Source organism: Equus asinus, chromosome 9 (assembly GCF_041296235.1).
Source record: "Equus asinus isolate D_3611 breed Donkey chromosome 9, EquAss-T2T_v2, whole genome shotgun sequence".
NCBI classification, from domain to species: Eukaryota; Metazoa; Chordata; class Mammalia; order Perissodactyla; family Equidae; genus Equus; species Equus asinus.
Genome location: NC_091798.1, coordinates 94,740,963 through 94,758,948, shown reverse-complemented (window position 1 = coordinate 94,758,948; position 17,986 = coordinate 94,740,963). Strand labels below are relative to the sequence as shown.

At 49.3% G+C, this 17,986-nt stretch overlaps 1 protein-coding gene and 1 long non-coding RNA gene across 3 annotated transcripts in view; one reads left to right on the top strand and one right to left on the bottom strand.

Moving 5' to 3' along the window:
• The first annotated feature begins 3,266 nt into the window (after positions 1–3,266).
• LOC139046310 (uncharacterized) lies at positions 3,267–7,248 on the top strand. The gene is made up of 3 exons (XR_011506154.1): positions 3,267–3,495; positions 3,836–4,560; positions 4,709–7,248. It is a non-coding gene; the product is annotated as an uncharacterized lncRNA (long non-coding RNA).
• Positions 7,249–7,790: 542 nt separating this feature from the next.
• The window catches only part of ZNF366 (zinc finger protein 366), a 63,952-nt gene continuing 53,756 nt past the window's right edge, over positions 7,791–17,986 (bottom strand). For both annotated transcript variants that reach the window (XM_014851900.3, XM_044778045.2), the window contains exons 4-5: positions 14,650–14,824; positions 7,791–11,739 (exon numbers count right to left, since the gene is read on the bottom strand). In XM_014851900.3, coding sequence (XP_014707386.3) covers positions 11,246–11,739; positions 14,650–14,824 — 669 coding nt within the window. In that variant the 3' untranslated portion in view covers positions 7,791–11,245. The remainder of the gene's footprint in view (positions 11,740–14,649; positions 14,825–17,986) is intronic.

Sequence of the window (17,986 nt, the reverse complement as noted above, 5' to 3'; positions counted from 1 at the left end):
CACTCTGGTGGTCTCCTTCCGCTCCCTCCTCCCTCTCTGTCTCTCTCTCTCTCGCTCACACACACACACATTTTGTGATAAAGTAAAATTACACCATTATGAACAGAAGACTCTGGCTGAATGACCTGGGTTTCATTATCTCCATGTAATTCTTTAATCTGGAGTGAGTGTTTTCGTTTGTTTTGATACAATGCACACATGTATTTCCATACATCTAGTATTTCAGTGGTTTTCAAACTATTTTGACCGTAACCAACAATAAGAAAAATATTTACCTTACAATCCATCCAACCATCCATCCATCTATATACATCTAAAAAAAAGTATTGCCAGAAGCCTTTAGCCTTATTAGGCATAACCCTCTTGAATATTTTCTATTCTATTTCATTTTATAAAAATGCTGGTCTTGGGGCTGGCCTGCTGGCATAGCGGTTAAGTTTGCATGCTCTGCTTCAATGGGCTGGGGTTCGCTGGTCCGGATCCTGGGTGTGGACATACGCACCGCTCATCAAGCCGTGCTGTGACAGGCATCTCCCATATACAAAATAGAGGAAGATGGGCACGAACGTTAGTTCAGGGTCAATCTTCCTCAGCAAAAAGAGGAGGATTGGCAGCAGATATTACTCAGGGCTACTACTGGTGATTGGCATCTGAAGTGGGGGTGGGGGCAGTCTTGTGGACCTGAGCCCCTAACCTGTGGGATCTGATGCTGACTCCAGTAGACAGTGTCAGCATTGAGTTGAATTGTAGGACATCCACCTGGTGTCAAGAGAATTGTAGGAAAATCCCCACATCTGGTGTCTGAAGTGTCATGAGTGGGGTAGTCGTGGGAAAGTAAAGGAGAAACCCAGGAGGAGGCTGCTACTGAGAAACCCGCATTCTAGTGTTGACTCGACACGTTTGCCAGGGGAGGGGATTGAGGGGTGGGTCTCAGATGAATCCTCCCGTCTCTTCCGACAAATGTAAGTTCTTGGACATTTCCCAGCTTCCCAGTGAGCAAACCCAAACGGGTGAGGGCTTCGAACATTTTCAGTCCAGTATAAACGTAAGACTTGACTCTCCAGAATCCTTCTTAAACCATGTGCCTTATGAGAGAAATGTTACCCTTCGCTGCTTAGATAATAGAAAGAAACCACTGGAGGGCACGACCCGTGTTGCAGGGTTCTTAGAATACGCAGCACTCAAGACCTTCTGCGAGGTTACCTGGTAAAGCCCGGAAGAGGAACTTCCAGTGCCAGGGAGACACTTAAAATTTGGGGGAGGCATCTGGGTTGGCAACCTCGGCTAGTACCACTGAAAGCATTTGGGTGTTGTTTGAATAGCTGTTAATATCGTCCATAGCTAATTTACATGAGTAGGAGTCTAGAATCACGGCCTCAGCAGGAACTGAATTATTCTGCTTACAGTTTGGGAACTTCCTATGTAACTGATGTGTTGTTGCTTATTAGGGAGTCATATTAACGACCTTAAGGTCATCTGGGACAGTGACCATGTCTGTGTCTCCAGCGCTCCCAGCACAGGGCCTGTCTCAGAGCACGTGCTCAACAAACAGTCCTTGAATCAGTAGATGAAGTTGTGGATTCCTCGTTTTTATTGCAAAGAGGAAAATAATGGCTGGCAAATACCACAGACAAATTTTTAACTTTGAGAGTAAGCATTGAGGTTTTGAGGAATGAACAGTACTCCACAGTTTTAGAAGGTCAGTCCAGGCTCTGATCACAAATCAACTTGTGTCAGGACTAAGTCAACCACATTGGCTTTTTATCTACAGACAAACCAACAAACGTCTCATAGAGGTTTAGTGGGTTTTTGTTTGTTTGTTTGGAAGTTTTTACAGTTTACCGTTTGCAACCTTGGACAAAGAGATAGACAGTTCCTGGCGGCGTGAATCCTGGTCGGACATACGCTTTGCCACCTGCATGAGCACGCGTGTTGCCATCGCCCACCCACCCACACGGAAGACACAGGGCTCGCCTACCGTTCACAGACAAGTCCCAGGAAAGAGTAAGATCAGAGGCCAAGAGAAGAAAACGGACAGCGTAAACAGAATAAAACAATTGGAGTAAAGACTTCCATTTAAAATCAAGCAGAGTCCTTGTCCTTTGAAGGGTAGGAGGCACAAAACACCAGCAAGACGGCAGGAATAAACCCACGCAGATCCCCGGGGCATCCAGTTTCCATTCACAAGGAAAAAGCTCTGGTCCATCTTTTATTTTCTCTTTTGATATTCATGAGAAAAAAAACAGGGGGATTATAAAACTAAATATGGATCTCAGCATTAACAGTAAAGAAATTTAAATGTTTTATCTTGAAAATTACAATCACAATGAGATAACACTTCACACGCATGAGGATGGCTATTGTCCAAGAAATGGGAAATTGAAAGCGTTGGTGAGGATATGGAGAAATTGGAACCTCAGTGCATTGCTGATGGGAATGCAAAATGTGGAAAACAGTTTGGCAGTTCCTCCAAAAGTTAAACCTAATATCACCATAAGACCTAGCAATTCCACTTTTAGGTATACACCCAAAAGAATTGAAAACAGGGACTCAAACAGATATTTCTACAGCCATGTTCACAGCAGCATTATTCACAATAGCCAAAAGGTGGAAACAACCCAAGTAACTGTTCATTACAAGACAGATGAGTGGATAAACAAAATGTGGCGTAGACATACGATGGAGTATCACTCAGTCGTGAAAAGGAAGGGAGCACTGATACACCTTACAGCACGGAAGAACTTTGAAAACATTATGCTGAGTACAGTAAGCCAGACACACAAACAGCACGATTCCACTTCCATGAAGTTATCCAGGGCAGTCAAACTCACGGGGACAGAGAGTACAACGTAGGTTACCGGGGGCTGGGGAAGAGGAGGGCAGGGAGCTGGTGTCTAGTGGGTGCAGAGTTTCTATTTGGGACAGTGAAAAATCTGTGGAAATGGATAGTGGTGATGGTTATACAACATTCTGAATGCACTTAATGCTGCTGAATTGCATACTTAAAAATGATTAAAATGGTCATTTTATGTTACGTATATTTTACCACAATAAAAAAAGAATATATTGCAAAACCTGTGAACGTGCCAATTACATTCACAATGTGTACAAATATCACCACCAGCCTCTCCCCCAGAACAGATCTTCCTTAGCGCAGAGTCAGGGGAAATGCGATCTGCCCGTGTTCACCCGCTGCTCAGCTGGTGGGCTCAGCTGGCCCGGAATAGCTTTGCTACACCAGGAACTGCGGGAGATGGGAGCTGCCACTTGGTTTCCAAACCCAGTGGACTAGCTCTTCCACCACACAGGGCTGTGGGGGAAGCCGGGGCTGCGTTCACCAGCTGCCCACTCACTCAGCTCCTCTTTACTGAGCAGGGGTTTAGGGTGGAGGAACTGGTTCCGCTGCCTGGCTGCCCACCCAGAAGAGGTCATCTGCACGGAGCTGCCACTTGGCTGTCGTGCCCACTGGAATGATCTTCCCCAACGTGGATCTGGGTAGGTGGGATGGATACAACCACACCTTCCACTGTTCCTAAGGAGTTTATATAGATTTTGTTGAATAACTATTTCTTAAATTGTTGTAAGCCCTTTGGTCAGTCTCTGGAGATTTCGAATGATTGTCTTTGCCGATTTTTACCAGTTTAGTAGATGTCTCTCTGGGGGTGAGAGTTCACTGGAATCCTCACACCACTGTTCTGGACACCCCCTCCTTCTTCGCAGGGTCTTAATGCACCTTAATGGGAAGATGCATATTTTTGAAGAGCAGCATTTTGTACGGGTCCCCTTGAAGGATCTTCCTGGTAAGTTAGTGTATCAATCTTATGCCCTCTCACAGTATCACCAGGAAAAGAGGGGAGAGTGGCCGCAGCCAGTCTCAGGTCTGTGTAAAAACTTGCTGGAGATGGTGCAGTGGTGGCCAAGCCCTTTGCTGGGGATCGAGCAGTCTGAATAAGGTGAAGCATGCGATCAGAGGAACCTGAGATCAAAGGCGTCTCCACAGGAGGGTAAGTGGATTAACAGCGGGGAGGGCACAGAGCTTTGGAAAGACAAGCCCTTTGAAATCCACAAAGTCACCTGTGTCTTCAGGTCGGGGCTTCGAGTGACTTCTAGGGGATTAGAGCCGTCGGCAGAGCTAGCTCACAGAGAAGCACCATGCCACTCAACGAACGTTTATTGAATGTCCCCTGGGAGGTGGACACTGGCATTAACTGTTTCTAAGACCCTGCATAACCCTCCTTTGATGTTTGCTTTTTCTTCCTGTAAAGACTTTGCTGTTGCTGGGGATTTCATATTTCTTTTATTTTCAATTGGTTTTTAAAGAGTGAGAAGCGGCGACTGACTTGATGTTGTACGGACAGAGTCTGCGAAACTCGAGCTGAGGACTTTCAAAGTTATTCTGACTCGCATAACCTGCCCTCTGCGTGAGCTGTTTTCTTCTCTAGACTTGCCGAAGGTGGGGCAGGAAGCCGTCCTTCAACAGTGACAAACAACACCGCTATCGTCTCTGCAAACCCAGAATGATTAATAGGTTTACCTCATTCATCCCCTCATCTGACACAGGTTAGAGACCAGTTTCATTATTACTACTTTCTAGAAGAAACTAAACTATTTGCCAGCGTGCTTAGTATGATGAATTGCTAAACTGAAAGAAGTAATTCATAATCCTTTGCGATGTCTCTTAATGTCTCTCTCGATTTTCCCTCCAAAGATCATTTGCTTATTAAGATCTGCCCTGGGAAAAGCTCGCAGTGCCTATTTCAAATGTCAGCTTAAGATGACTGTTCAGTTGTGATCCAGAATTTTAACGGCCCCTGCACGTTGCCTCTCATCTCTGCCTTGTCCTTGAGCTCACCCTCCCTGCCCACATGCATTCTGAACAGCAAGGATTTCTGGCTGGACTTGTTGTTTGGGTCAAGTTCAGAGAGTGTTCTTGGTTTCTTTCATCATCTAATAAAGACGAGGGCGGAGGTCGGGGGAAGCACGTCTTAGAGATGAAGGGCAAATTGAGATCTTTGGTTCAAAGACTGTGGCTCCATCACTTTCTCTGACTTAGAAATCGTATTCATCCCGCGCTTCCTACTGCAAATCACTCTGGTGCGACGTGACAATGCAGCAGATACACCAGGACTTTTCCCACATCACACTACAAACACAGCCACCCTCTCTGGGGAACCTAAGAGAAACTTTTGGGCTTCCACTTCCCCTCCATTTGTTTGAAGGATCAAGAGAACACAGTTCCATTTTCAACAAAAATTAAAAAGGAAAATCATGAAAAGAGCCAACCTCCTTTTTTTTCCTCTCTTAATATATTGTTGCATCCAGAGAAGAGGAAACAGTGAGCGCCACTGATACTGGGTCCCCAGAGATCCCATAAGGGTCACTCCCCAGCTGTCACATGAGCGTGCTCTTCCTCCACTTGCAGAGCAGATTCGTAACGGGACTGGAAGTTACTCTTGGCTCAGCTCTGCGGCGTAAAGAAATGAAAAGCCACAATGCTTCAGGGACCTGGGCTGTGCCCACACCTGGGGTTTCACAGGCAGGACAGTTTTCAGCTTTAAGGCTTTGGAGGTTTGGAGAAAGGAGATTTGAAAAACTGAGAGCGGTGTTCCTGCTGTCCTCCGTAGGCCTGCTAAGAGCTGTGAGCTCCAAAGGGCGGGGGCGAACTCCTTCCACACGTTTTTGTTTTTATTTCTTCTTGAGGAGCTGTCTAGGGGGCCATAGGCCAATTCACTTGAGGACTCAACATGTGACAGCATGTCGTTTCTTCTGCACTGTTGCAAAATGACATGTGCCCTGAATAAAATTTTCCAGATTACTGGACTGTCCCCCTTTGTGAACCGAATAGCTTAAAATGAAAATGTAGTTGGAGTGCACGTAGTGAATAAGTGTGGCAGAGACGATTAACTGCTCTTTGAGCATGCGACGTCATTATCATGAACATGGATTATTTTCCCGGCTGGATGGAGACGTCCTCAGGGTCTACGGAGATGAAAAGGACTCTTTGCAGCCTCACCTTATGGTCTCGAAGTCCTGGCCTCCTTCCATTGGTTTTCTGATTTCTAACTCTGCGCTCACTTGTCTTCAGTATGCCATTTCTTCCCAGGATCTGTGTCTGAGAAGGTTCATTGTCTTTTCAGTCTCGACTACTTACTTCTTCACCAAGTATCACTCAGAACAAAACTGAGAGAAGCCAGATGGACTTAATTCCACATACATTACTTGGTCAATATGCTCTCTTGCCAGCCGAGTAAGGAGCAGGAGTTTTATGATAGCTGTAAAAATCTAATTTATCCCTTCTGTCATTATGTGAGGAGGTGGACTTCATGGCTCCTCATTTATTTTGTACTTAGAAAAATATGCATTTATCTTATTATTAAAATTTGCCTTCGGTAGAACAAGTTGGTTGGACCTCCAAAACAGAATGTGACCCATCCATTTCTAACTTGTTTGCTGCCTCCTTAATCCAGGCCAATATCATCTCTCACAGACTATTGAAACTGCCTCTTAATGGTCTCCCAGCATCATCCTGGGTTCCTTCCAACCCCTCCTCCACACTCAAGTCAGAACGAGCTTTAGAAAGTGTGAATCTCTTGTTCCACCCATGCTCAGTGGCCTTCCACGTCAGCCACACCTTGCACCACTCCCTCTCCTGCGGCGTTCTGCCGAGTTGTTTTCTCTCCTTGGCCACACTCCCATGGACATCTCTGCCCAGTGTGGCACAACTCTGATGGGCAAACCTTGCCCCCTCAGCTGCCCGTCACGTTGGGTGAGGCGTGGTCAGGCCTGCATCACAGTTCTGCACCAATCTTCCTTCATCCCCCTTCTCTTCGCTGGCACTAATCCCTAATAAACACCTCACACCTGAATCTGTCTCAGCACCTCCTTCCAGAGAACCCAACCCGCTACAGCCTATACGCTTTGAAGGCACGGGAGGAACTTGCCAGCCAGGTCACTGGAGCAAGTTAGTTCACTCTCCTGAACTCCACTTCCTTGTCAGTGAACAGAGATGAGATTTGCTTCTCAGGGCTGTGTGAGGCTTGACTGGGATCAAGTGTGTACATCGCCTGGCACAGAGCTTGGCATGTAGCAGTGTATCATGTTTAAAAAGAAGCCCCCACAGAAATGGACAATTTCCCACATGGACAGTTTTGTGAGTTCTCTGTTGAGGATAGAGAGCTGAGTGTTCAGTTTTCTGGCCACTTTGTTGATGATAATAACGGCTAATTCGTACACAGCATCAACTGTGAGCCAGGCGCATAGGCGTCTTGCATATATTAACTCATTTAACCCACAAACCAATCTGGTGAGGGAGGTACTACTCCTGGTCCCATTTTACAGATGAGGAAACTGAGGCACAGAGAGGTTCACAAACTGGTTTCAGATCCCAAAGATTGGATTTGGGAGAGCTGGACTTTGAATCCAGGACTCTGGCTCCAGGCTCTGTGCTCTTGCCCATGGAGCACACTGCCTCTTGGTGGAACTTTATTCCACGAAGAAGTTGATGCAGAGAAAGGCAGTCCTGCCTCTAACCTCCCACTTCCCCGGGATGCCCTCCCAGAATGAATTTTTCTGAACAGGAAAGAAGAGGATGAGGAAGCTGTCACCTGCCTGGAGGTGGGCTGAGGTCACCAATCCTTTCTGAAGCCTTGAGGGAGGGCCACTCCAACACCTGTGTCTCTCTGCGGCCGAGGCCCAGCTGACGGGAACCACCCGCAGAGGGCGGGAGGGCAGAGTGAGACATGACAAGGGCAGCTGCCTCGCAAAATGCCAGGTGTTTGCAAATAATTAACTCAGCTTTTTCAAAGTGTCTTTATTTGCTTAAATTAACAAAATATAGGTTACATGCTCTTTTCAGGTAAACAGGTTTTTCACAGAAGCAGAAAGCAATATTCACAACTTGGGTTGCTACACACTTGGAGTTTTAGTTTTTAAATAGCAAGCCAGAATTCTGTACAAAATCAACATTTGGTGTCACGTTGTCCAAATATGCGAGGATTTTAAATGTTAGCTCTGTTACATTTTGTTCCAGCAAAGCAGACCAAGATCCTAATTCCAATGATGTTAATATTTTATTAAATGCTCTCAGGGCTTAATAAATACAGTATGCACATTGGGCTTCCTCATGCAACCCTGCATATGCAAACACACCACTACCTTTGCTGGGTCCTGAAAGGCCAGCCTCAGTCTCCTGGCCCGGGGGGGGGTCAAACTTTTAAAAAGAGAGAATGAGTTGAAAGGCAACAAGCAGGGATAACCATAGGCCTGAATAAAAAGGATAAAAGAAAAATATGCCACCTGGCCAGTCAGTTGGCTGGTTCAAAGTGACAGTGCTCCAAGGCCTGGAAAGCCTTTGGCAGTGGCCTATTTTCAGAGTGTCACACTGCGATGAATGTCATGCTGTCCTGGCCCTTGGAGTGTGGGCAGCCTTGGATGGCTTCATCCCTCGCTCTCCGAGGATGGCCCCATGGGCCTCCTCCAGCCTTGCATCCTGCTCGTTAGCTCACAGGCAAGGTTGGCCAACCCTCCCCTTAGCTCTGCACGCACGCAGAGCGTGCCATACAACTTATCACCCAAACTGGGACACTTTTGAGAGTTAAAGTGACACTATTGATAATTACCCTGGGACAACAAGTATAAGCCACAGTTGTCCCAGGCAAACCAGGATGTTGGTCACATACGAAACCAAGGTGTTAGCCTCGGCCCTCAGAAGGTCGGTGTATGTCAACCATCACGTTAGATCTAATTAAGTCTCTCATACCCAGAGTCAAGAACTAAAAACAGAGTTTCGAACCGCTCCGTAACAGCTTTTTATCACTTTTCCTCGACCTTTTATCCTCCCTCCAAGTGAAATCTTACGTGGAAGGCTAACATACAACACAGACGAAGTGTGGGCTGCTTGGAGTGGAGTGGACATGAGGGCTGGGGGTCTCTCCTTCTTCCCCGGCTGCTCTGGAGGGGCCTACAAGGGCCCTCTGGCCTCTCAACACACAATTGGAAAACCACCTTTCTAGACCATACTCTCTCCATCTCAACGTTAACTTGTTCCTCAAACAGCGTCACGTGATTTGTCTGGGCTGGAAAAGACTAGGGCCTGCTATTCTAGATGTCCTGGTTCCTATTCCAGCGAGGCACACCCAGAACAAACTGGAAGCCTGCAGCCTTGTAGTGGGTCCCGAACACATGGCTCCTGCAGGAATGACTATGTAACGGGACCCCACGAGCTGGCGGCCTCGCAGGCCACTCTGCCAGCTGCCTGGGCCGTTTCATCAGAGGCACTGAGGAGCTTTATTAAGAATGAATTAAGAACAGTGAGGGGAAGGCAGGCAAGTTGTCCTTCTGAGGACTTGGAGCAGGGTCTTGGCTCAGAGTTGTGCTTGTAACTGCAGGAACCCGCAGTATTGCCTTCCGCATCTGCTCTGCTTGCCCTGACCTCAGGACGGCGTGGCTGCAGGAAACGCACGCAGCCTTGTGCTTTGTGGTGGTGCTGAGGCTGAAAGAGGGCACTTCAGGCCAGGTGGCAGGAGACGTGTGTCAGGACCGACCAAGTGCACGGGGGCATGAGGACAGTGCAGTGAGCTGAGGGAGGAAGCGCGTTGACCCAGAGAGAAAGCCAGCGTCCAACAGTCAGAGACAGGCCAGGTCTTCCAAAGAAACCCATCGGGCACTCCGGGAGGAGAGGAAGGCAGACAATGAAGAGGCAAGAATTGAAACCACCAACTGAAGGGCAGGTTTTACGTAAACACAAGCACAGAACCAGAGGTGACTGCGTGTGGTCACTCTGTCAACACCGCTTTACTAGGAAGCCGGCCCGCTGGGCTCCCCCACCCACGTCGGTCATCCTCACCCTGGAATCCGGCCGCAAGCACCCAGGAAGACATCGCTAGGAACTGCAGGCAGGTGGTGTATTGTTACACATTCAGGGACCATCCACACCACAGGCATCATCTTCTAGTCCAGCAGGTGTGTGTCTACACAATGTGTGTGTGTGCGTGCACAAGCGTGCATGCGTGTGTGTGTCGTCTCGTGAGGCTTCACAAGACAGGTCCGAGGGCCCAGGTCAGCAGCATGCTTTGAGGTCTCCTGCTCTTTGTCTTAATGAGTCTGAAGCCAGAAACAGAAATATGGACGGAGTCTCCGGAGGGGTCCTGGAGCCTCTGTCTTAGCTCAGTCTGTTGTTCGCACCCTGGCTGCGTGTAAGAATCTTCGGGGGCACTCTGGAAAATGCCAGCGCTGGGGCTCCCCTGCAGACCAATGAAATTGGCATCTCAGGGCTGAGGCCCGGCACTGGTATTTGTAAAAGGTTCCCCGAGATGATTCTAACGTGCAGGCAGCGTTGAGAACAGGGCCCCGTCCCCCTCCTAGTGACTGGCTGGTGGTTACTCCCATACCCAAAGGAAGTCCCAGCTTAGATTTCAGGGAGCGCTCCTTCCCCACCCCCACTCTTGGGGACACGCTTCCTGCAGCTGCTTCCCCGGGGGCCGGGGGGCTTCAGGGCAAGGTGTCCAGGAGGGAGGTTGCTGGCCTGCAGCCGCAGCACCATCGGGCGGCCGTCTGAAAATCCCCTCCCTGTGCCGCAGCTGACGAAGGCGGCCAAGCGGCCGGAGCAGGACAAGGCAGCCTCAGGTGGGAACCTAAATGTTGCTGGAGTTTCCTTAGTCAAAATCATTCATAGTCTCCCGCAATTTCATCCTGTATCTCTAGCAACTACATGAGAGCATCCTTCTCAATAACTCCCCCTCCTGTGTCATTTCTGGTATTTTTGACCATTTAATAAAGGCGATTGTTATCCATACAACTACTAATATTTTCATCTATCTGGAAAAATATTATAACTTTCGCACATTCAACTAGATAGTCATTAATAAGGTAACATGTCAAGCACCATGTTTTTGCCATGAGAAAGGAATTGACCATGTATGGCATATGAGTCAAAGGAAAACAGGCTTTCTCAGCACCCTCTGCATCAGCTTGCAATTCCAGATCTAGAAGGTTATATACAGTGTATTACGCTGGAAATCCTCAGAACAGTGCTAAAGACACCCCTGCACGTGTGGGGTAAACATCCAGGGCCCAAGGAAGGACCTGAGAGGCATCTGCATCTCTGAAGACAGTCGCTGCTCGGTTAGTCGGAGCCATTTGGGAAGATCAGTGCCCTTCACAGGGCTCCAGCAAATGGCAGCTCAGGCAGAAGGCTACATTTGCACAGCCTGGTTGTCATTTTCCAAATGGAGTTTTAAAACTGTCCTTAGATGCCTAAAAGCACGGCTGGTTTTTCCATTTTCCTCTCCAGTAATTCTTTTAGATTCTCATCTCTGTGCTTAAAGTCCAAGTAATCAGAGAAGGAGGAGCCCCGCCGGGCGCTGAGCAGAGCCCCGCGGCTAGGACCCTCCGCCACGAGGCTGCCCCTGCCCATCCCCGGAGGAGTCCCCATGGGCTTGGCCTCCTGCTCCCCGAGGGCCTCCTCCCGCGCCCCGGGGTCCGGCTCCGCCTGGGAGGGCTCCTGGGATGCGCAGCGCCGCCGGCTGCGGGGGGCCAGGCCCGGGCTGCCCTGCTCCCCCTCGAAGCAGGGGTCCTCGTCCTCCTCCTCGTGGCAGGAGCTGCCTCTGGCGCTCTCCCCGTCCGACTGGAACGCCGGCGCCTTGGCCCCGCGCTTCTGGGACAGGTCGAAGGGCTCCTCCTGCTCCAGAGCCCTCAGCATCCCCGCCGTCTGCGTGAGCACCATCCGGCCCCTGCCGAAACCTGCAGGGGGACAAAGAAGCCGTGAAAAGGGGTCCCCGGGGCCGGGTGGCACAGTGTGAGTCACCTTTTAAACACAGATACATTCCCGAAAGGCTGTGGGGAGATGGACCTTGTCACAGGTGGGGTCACATCAGCACTGCCCCTTCACGGTGGGTTTGGTATTGTGGGCCAAAGCTCAAAGTCAGCCTGTGTCTGACTCAGCACTTACACCACTGAGAACTTGAACGGGAAAACAGGCAGGTAGGTGCCCAAAGTGCAGTGTGAGGATGCTCAGCCCCACATTTTTATACTGGAACTGTGAAAACAGTGTATCTATTTAACGACAGAGGTTTGGTTAAATCAACAATAGTAGAGCCACACAAGGAAATACGTGTAAAAGATGCAGAGACACTAATGATCACGAAAGGGTATTCTCTCTACATCTTAAATAAAAAACATATCTATTCATAGTGTAGGCCTAGTTTTAGCTATCTATCTCCCTATCTCCCTACCTGTCTCTATCGAAAAATGTCTAGGGGGACGTATGTCAAAATCTCAAGAGTGAGGTGGTCTTGACATTTTTCTTTCCACTTCCAGTGTATTTCTTCTTTTATTATCTTCAATAGCATATACTTTACCATAATAAAGAATAAAACAATAATAAAGGTATTTTCATCTTGAGAAAAACCCCAAGATTTCATTTGACGCCAAGGAGGTCACCCCATAACCAGGCTCCCTAGGCAGAGGTGGAGTGGGGAGGGCACAGAGGTCCTCTGAGAGGCTCCGACGCCCCTGTGTGTGTCTGTCCCACCACAGGAGTCCCGGTTGTCGGGCACAGAGATGCGAGAGGGTCTCAGTTTTAGTTTCAGTTTGAGGGCCCTGTGGGGACAGGCCTTTGGGCAGCCAGCAGACACACGGTAGCTTTCTACCTGACATGATCTTGAAGGCCTCTGCCCGTGGTGGGCGTGCGGTCAGGCCCTGAGGAACAGGTGGGGGTGACCGAAGAGGAGAAGGAGGAGGGAGGGGTCGGGGCGCAGCCAGAGCCCAGGGCGCTGCAGCAGAACCGGGCTCCTGGGGTGGAGCCACACGCAGGAAGCTGCTGTCCAGCTCCGCCTGCATTGCTGAAGCCACCTGGAGCTTTGACCTTGTCAGGGGCTCAGGATGGATCTTTTTAACCTGGGTCATGATTTTTGAGCCACTTCAAAAACTAGAGTGAAAAAATGCTAACATCCTTTGCAGGTGAAAACATTAGAATTGCTGAAAGTGTGTTAAAAGCTTTCAAAGCACCTCTCCGATAAATTGTAATGTTCTTTATTTTTCTAGAAGAACGACAGAGTTGTGGTGACCGGGTTAGGCTTTCCGATGGAGGACTGTCTCCTCATTGCCTTCTAAGTCTCCAGCCCCAGTGACGGAGCAAACTTCATCTATTCCAGAAAAATCCAAGCCTGGCTTGGGAAGCGGCTCAGATAACTCAAGACACAAAAGAATAATTCAGGGAGAAAATGCTGTCAAGAAAAAACAATTCTTTTGTTTTTTAAACAGAAATTTTCCAGGGCTTTGACACCACTTCCAGGCCTTGTTTTATGATGACCGCCATTCTCTGTCACCCAGGAGTCACCACAAACTCAGCGGGTGTTGTGAGGAACCCGATCATGCTGCTCCACGCTGTGTCTGCGCATGTGCGTCCTGTTTAGGAACGTGTCTGCCTGTCTCGCCACCACGTTCGTAAAGGGTGGGAGAAGCAGCAAGCGGAAACAAAGCCCGTTTCCCCTAGCGGAGTGAGCACTTGATTTGGAAAGTCTTGAGTTAGAATGCCCGTTCTCCCTTCAGCCCTGTTGTCCGAGCTTGAGCAGTCTGTGTAACACCTCTGGGCCTCGGGCCCCTCTTAAATAAATGAGACTAATCCAGTCTACTGTGTAGAATTGGGGGGTGAACAACAACGCCTCTAAAATGCCTAGCCCTGTGCTTTGATCGTACTCATGATGAGAGAACAGGAGCTTTTGGACTCACTGCCCTCGAATTGACCCGGCGCGTGGCGCTGCGTCGGACAGAGTGCACTGATGGCCTATTTGTTGAGGGGCGGCTTGCTCAGGTGCCTAAGGAGCAACCTGCTGAATTCAGTGGATCGGGAACAGAAACTCTCATTGCTAAGAGAAGAGAAAGGCGACAAGAAGCTTTCATCACTTCAGTTAGGACTCAGAGGGGGAGATGGAAGCCTGTGCTCTGCACACGGGCCCATCAGCCCTACCCAGCAGGAAAATGGTCCTCGGGCGTGTCTGGTGGTGAACGGGAAGAGGAGACTAGGCTGCTACAGACTTGCTTGCTGACAGTGGCGCCTGCAGATCTGTTGTTCAGAAAGGAAAGGACAGTCACACGCCCTTTACTAGCAGGGGGATGAAGTGGATACTATACTGGCTTTAGAGTCAGGCAGGTCTGTGTTCAGATCCTGACTCTGCCACTTTTCAGTTGAGCAACTTTAGACAAATCATATCCCGAAGGCACCCCCAGCGGCTTCCCGGCTGTAACCTAGGCTAACAGCAGTTCCTCCAGCCTGGAGATGCTGTGAAGAGGTAAGGAGGCAAGGCCCCCGATGCCCCGTCTGGAACAAAGAGCTAACGATGGTACCAGCTGGCGTCGCTAGCATGCCCCGTCTGGAACAAAGAGTTAATGATGGTACCAGCTGGCATCGCTAGCATGTTCCAAGTCACTCTCTGTAACTCACCTTCTTACTATCTTCAGGTGTCAGCCTCATATTTGTTATGGTAACATTGTCAGCCTGCACCTGCTACTCTGCTGGGGTCTTGAAAATTATGCTCCCTTTTTCAATAATAAGAATGACTCTCCAAAGTTAAGCCCCTAAAAACAAGTTCAGCTCCCACTTGTTGTCCACTGGCCTCGGCGGCCTGGGGGGCTTCCTGGAAGAGGGATTACCTTGAGAATGGAGGCCCCGCTCCATGACCCCGTGCTTGACCTTCATGTGGCGCGTCAGGTTCCCCTTCAGGGTGAACTTGCTCGGGCAGTAAAGGCACTTGAAGGGTTTGCTGTCGGAGTGCAGGTGCATGTGGCCCATCAGGTTGTGCATGCGGTTGAATTCCTTCCCACACAGCTGCCGGAGATGGGAGAAGGAGAGCACAGGTTACTGGCGGGTGGGGAACCCGCCCAGGTGGACCCCATCCTGCTGCGTGAGGACAGAAGAGCTGCCACCTACATTGCTTCTGCTTTGTCTGGATCTTGGCATTTCAAGCTGCTTCTGAGGAACGTGTCCCCATGGAAGCCAGGGAGGGGCTGGCCTGTGCCCAGGCTCAGAGGGGGAGCAGGCGTGGATCCTGTCATTCAGGGATTTTAAACTCAAGGTAAAAATTGCGAGGTTTTAAGAAAAGCTTCTTTTGATGCAACCTTTGGAAAAGAACAGAAGCTGATCTGAAAAGCAACTGTTCAAAGTGTGCTTCGCTTTAATAATAAGGATACAATGCTTGTTTAATATTTACGGAGCATTTCCACTATGGAAGGTGCTGTCCTACGTCTGCCATGGAACATCTTATTTAATTCCCATACCAGTCCTATGCGATGAGTGTTGTCATCACCCCCATTCTACAGATGGACAAACTGAGCGTTTAAGGCACTTGGCCAGGGCACAGCGAGTGGGTGGTGGAGCTAGGATGACAAACTCAGGTTATCGACACCACACAGTCCGCCACCACACTATACTGTGTCCCCCCAGTGTAACTCTGCTGTCAGACTATGCCAGGCAATGCTTTTCTAATTTTCCACTTTGCTAATTATTAGGATGGATTTCAAAGGTAAAAGGAGCAAAGAGACATGTAAAGGAAGGAGTGTCTTTTCTCTGGGTAGAGATTTAAAGTACTGAAAATACTAGCTTAGGTATACGAAAAGGAAACATGTTTTTCTCATTTCTTTTCATTTCTATTTCCACCAAAGTGCAAATACACGACAGACCACAACAGCGGTTCTCCAACATCTTTCGGAAGAGTAGAACGGCCTTTTCAAAGGCAATGTGTGCAGATGCAGACGGCACAGAGCAGAAACAGCTGCCCTGGGCACTCACTTGTCCCCACACCTTAGCTGAGCGGGCGGCGGGAAGCCCAGCCCAACCTTGGCTGTGCTGGGAGGAGCGCAGAGAAGGATTTTGTGCCTGTGCTTGGATCAGAGTGTAGGGGAGGAACCTTCTCCTTCCTGCCCTACCTCAGAGGCCCACGTCGTGAGGCCTGCGACATGGAGGGAGAGAGACATGGGGCACGGCATCCTCTGAAGCTGACGCCAGTCTTCCTTTCTCACTGAGAGATGTTTTCAGGGCCAGTGTCGGCGATGCTTGGTTGCACCTTTATTCGTGAAAGCCACATCTTCTGCAGGTGGCTGTGGAGGTGGGAGTTGAGCTGGCCTTGGAGGAATGGGTGGACCTAACACACGGTGACCTTGGGAGATGAGCCTGAAAGAAGGCTGGGCTGTAAGAGGAAGCCAGCCTGGGTTTGCAGTCTTCTCACGGATAATGCACGCATGGATCATGAATGGTTGGTTCTGTATTTCTAAATGATTCATATTTGGGGGTTTTAACTGCTTTTTCCCTCTTTACTTCCCTACCAGCGAGAATGGATTTGGCACACTGGTGTCCCACACTGAGTGCTCAGAGCACCCACACACCACATTCATTTGGAAAAGGTGACCCAAGAGGGGAAAGGCTGAGGGAGTTGGTCTAATTTCAGGAGAAAGCCCCCGTGTGGGACGGCTGCTTGCTTTCTTTTTAGTCTCAACAGAGACAGTCCACTGAGCTCTAGCGACCTGCGCCCGGTTCCACAGGCGTGGGGGAGTTCTGGCAGAGCCCTGCCTCTTGGCTCAGTTTGTCCAGTTCTCCATCTCAGCCAAGGAAAAGAGCTTTGAAGCTCGAGACCCTACACTAGGTATTTCCAGCCGCGGTCATTTCAGGCCAGGTCTGTCACTCTCGTGTGTGGGACGGTCCCTGATTCTCTGCTGTGAGAATTGCTGAGTATGATGAGCTCTTCAGTCAGTATTTGTTTGAGACGTGTTCTCGCTCAGTAGCCGGCAACATCTCTGAAGGCTCTGCCTGCCTGTCTGTCGTAATCCCTGCCTGGTACCCAGCTCCACACCCAGTGGGTCCTCAGGGAGCATTTGCTGAGTGAGTGAAGGGGTGGGCACATTGCAGCAGCAGATCTGAAAGCAGCAAAGCTATGGGCAGTTAAGTAGAGGACAAGTAAGAGGAGAGGTTGGAGGCTGGAAGCTCAGTGAGGCTACTGCACTCATCCAAGCCCAGGTGGGTCTCATGGTCCTCTGGGCCCGACAGAGAGAATGGAAGGAAGAAATGGGTGCCTTCTTCTCTTGGCTCCCAGGAAGGGCCTGGGAAGATTCCACTCTTGGTTATTATCTGTGATTGCTGGGGTGTCAGATGCTGGCTGGTCTGAAGGATTCCATGAAGCAGATGGAATTTTAGCCTGGCCTTGAAGTGTGCGGACAGCACCCTTTGCTTTTGTTTTGACACAAGAAGAAAGTCCCTTCATTGACTATTTTCAGACGCTTCAATCAACCATAAACTAGAGGCAGGTAACGAGCACTGCTGTGGCCACGACAGCTGCTTGTTGCTGCTGCGACTCTGGGGTTAGAGCAGGTCCCGAGATTCACCTGCCCAGGCTGCCGCCACCCCATCCCACCCAAGACACACAGCGGGCTGCACACGTCATGATGGCGGCTGCTGGGGATCCTCCAGATTCTTCCTCGGCCTTACAAAAGCAATCTTTTACTATCCTTATCACAGCCCAGTGTCTGCTTTTCTCCTCTAGTGTTTTTCTGGATCAAATCATTCAGTACTGAGCTTCCAGGGACATTTTAGAGGTACGTGGGGACATTAGGACATTAAAACGATATTGTTCCCGGAAGTCAAGGCCTATGGCCTCAGGGAAGGTCCTCTGTGGGACATGACTGGTCAGCTATATTATCTGATGTGTGATTGCGAAAGGAGACTGATTTTTGTGCTGTGGATAAAATTTAATTTTTATATACTAGAGCTATCCTTCGTGGTTTGTGGTAGCCTACTGGTGGCCAGTGGAGAGCTTTCCAAGCCCTGAGTAAAGGTGTGTCAACTCCAAAAAATGTTTGGGACACTGCAAGGTGTCCCAGGCAGTCTTCGGAAATGCAAGGACCTCCTTCTTTTTCTTTGTGGCCAACCTCAGCATCAAACACAGGGTTACACACGTTGTAACACTTGATGACTATCTAGGTATTTGGGTTGGGAGAATAA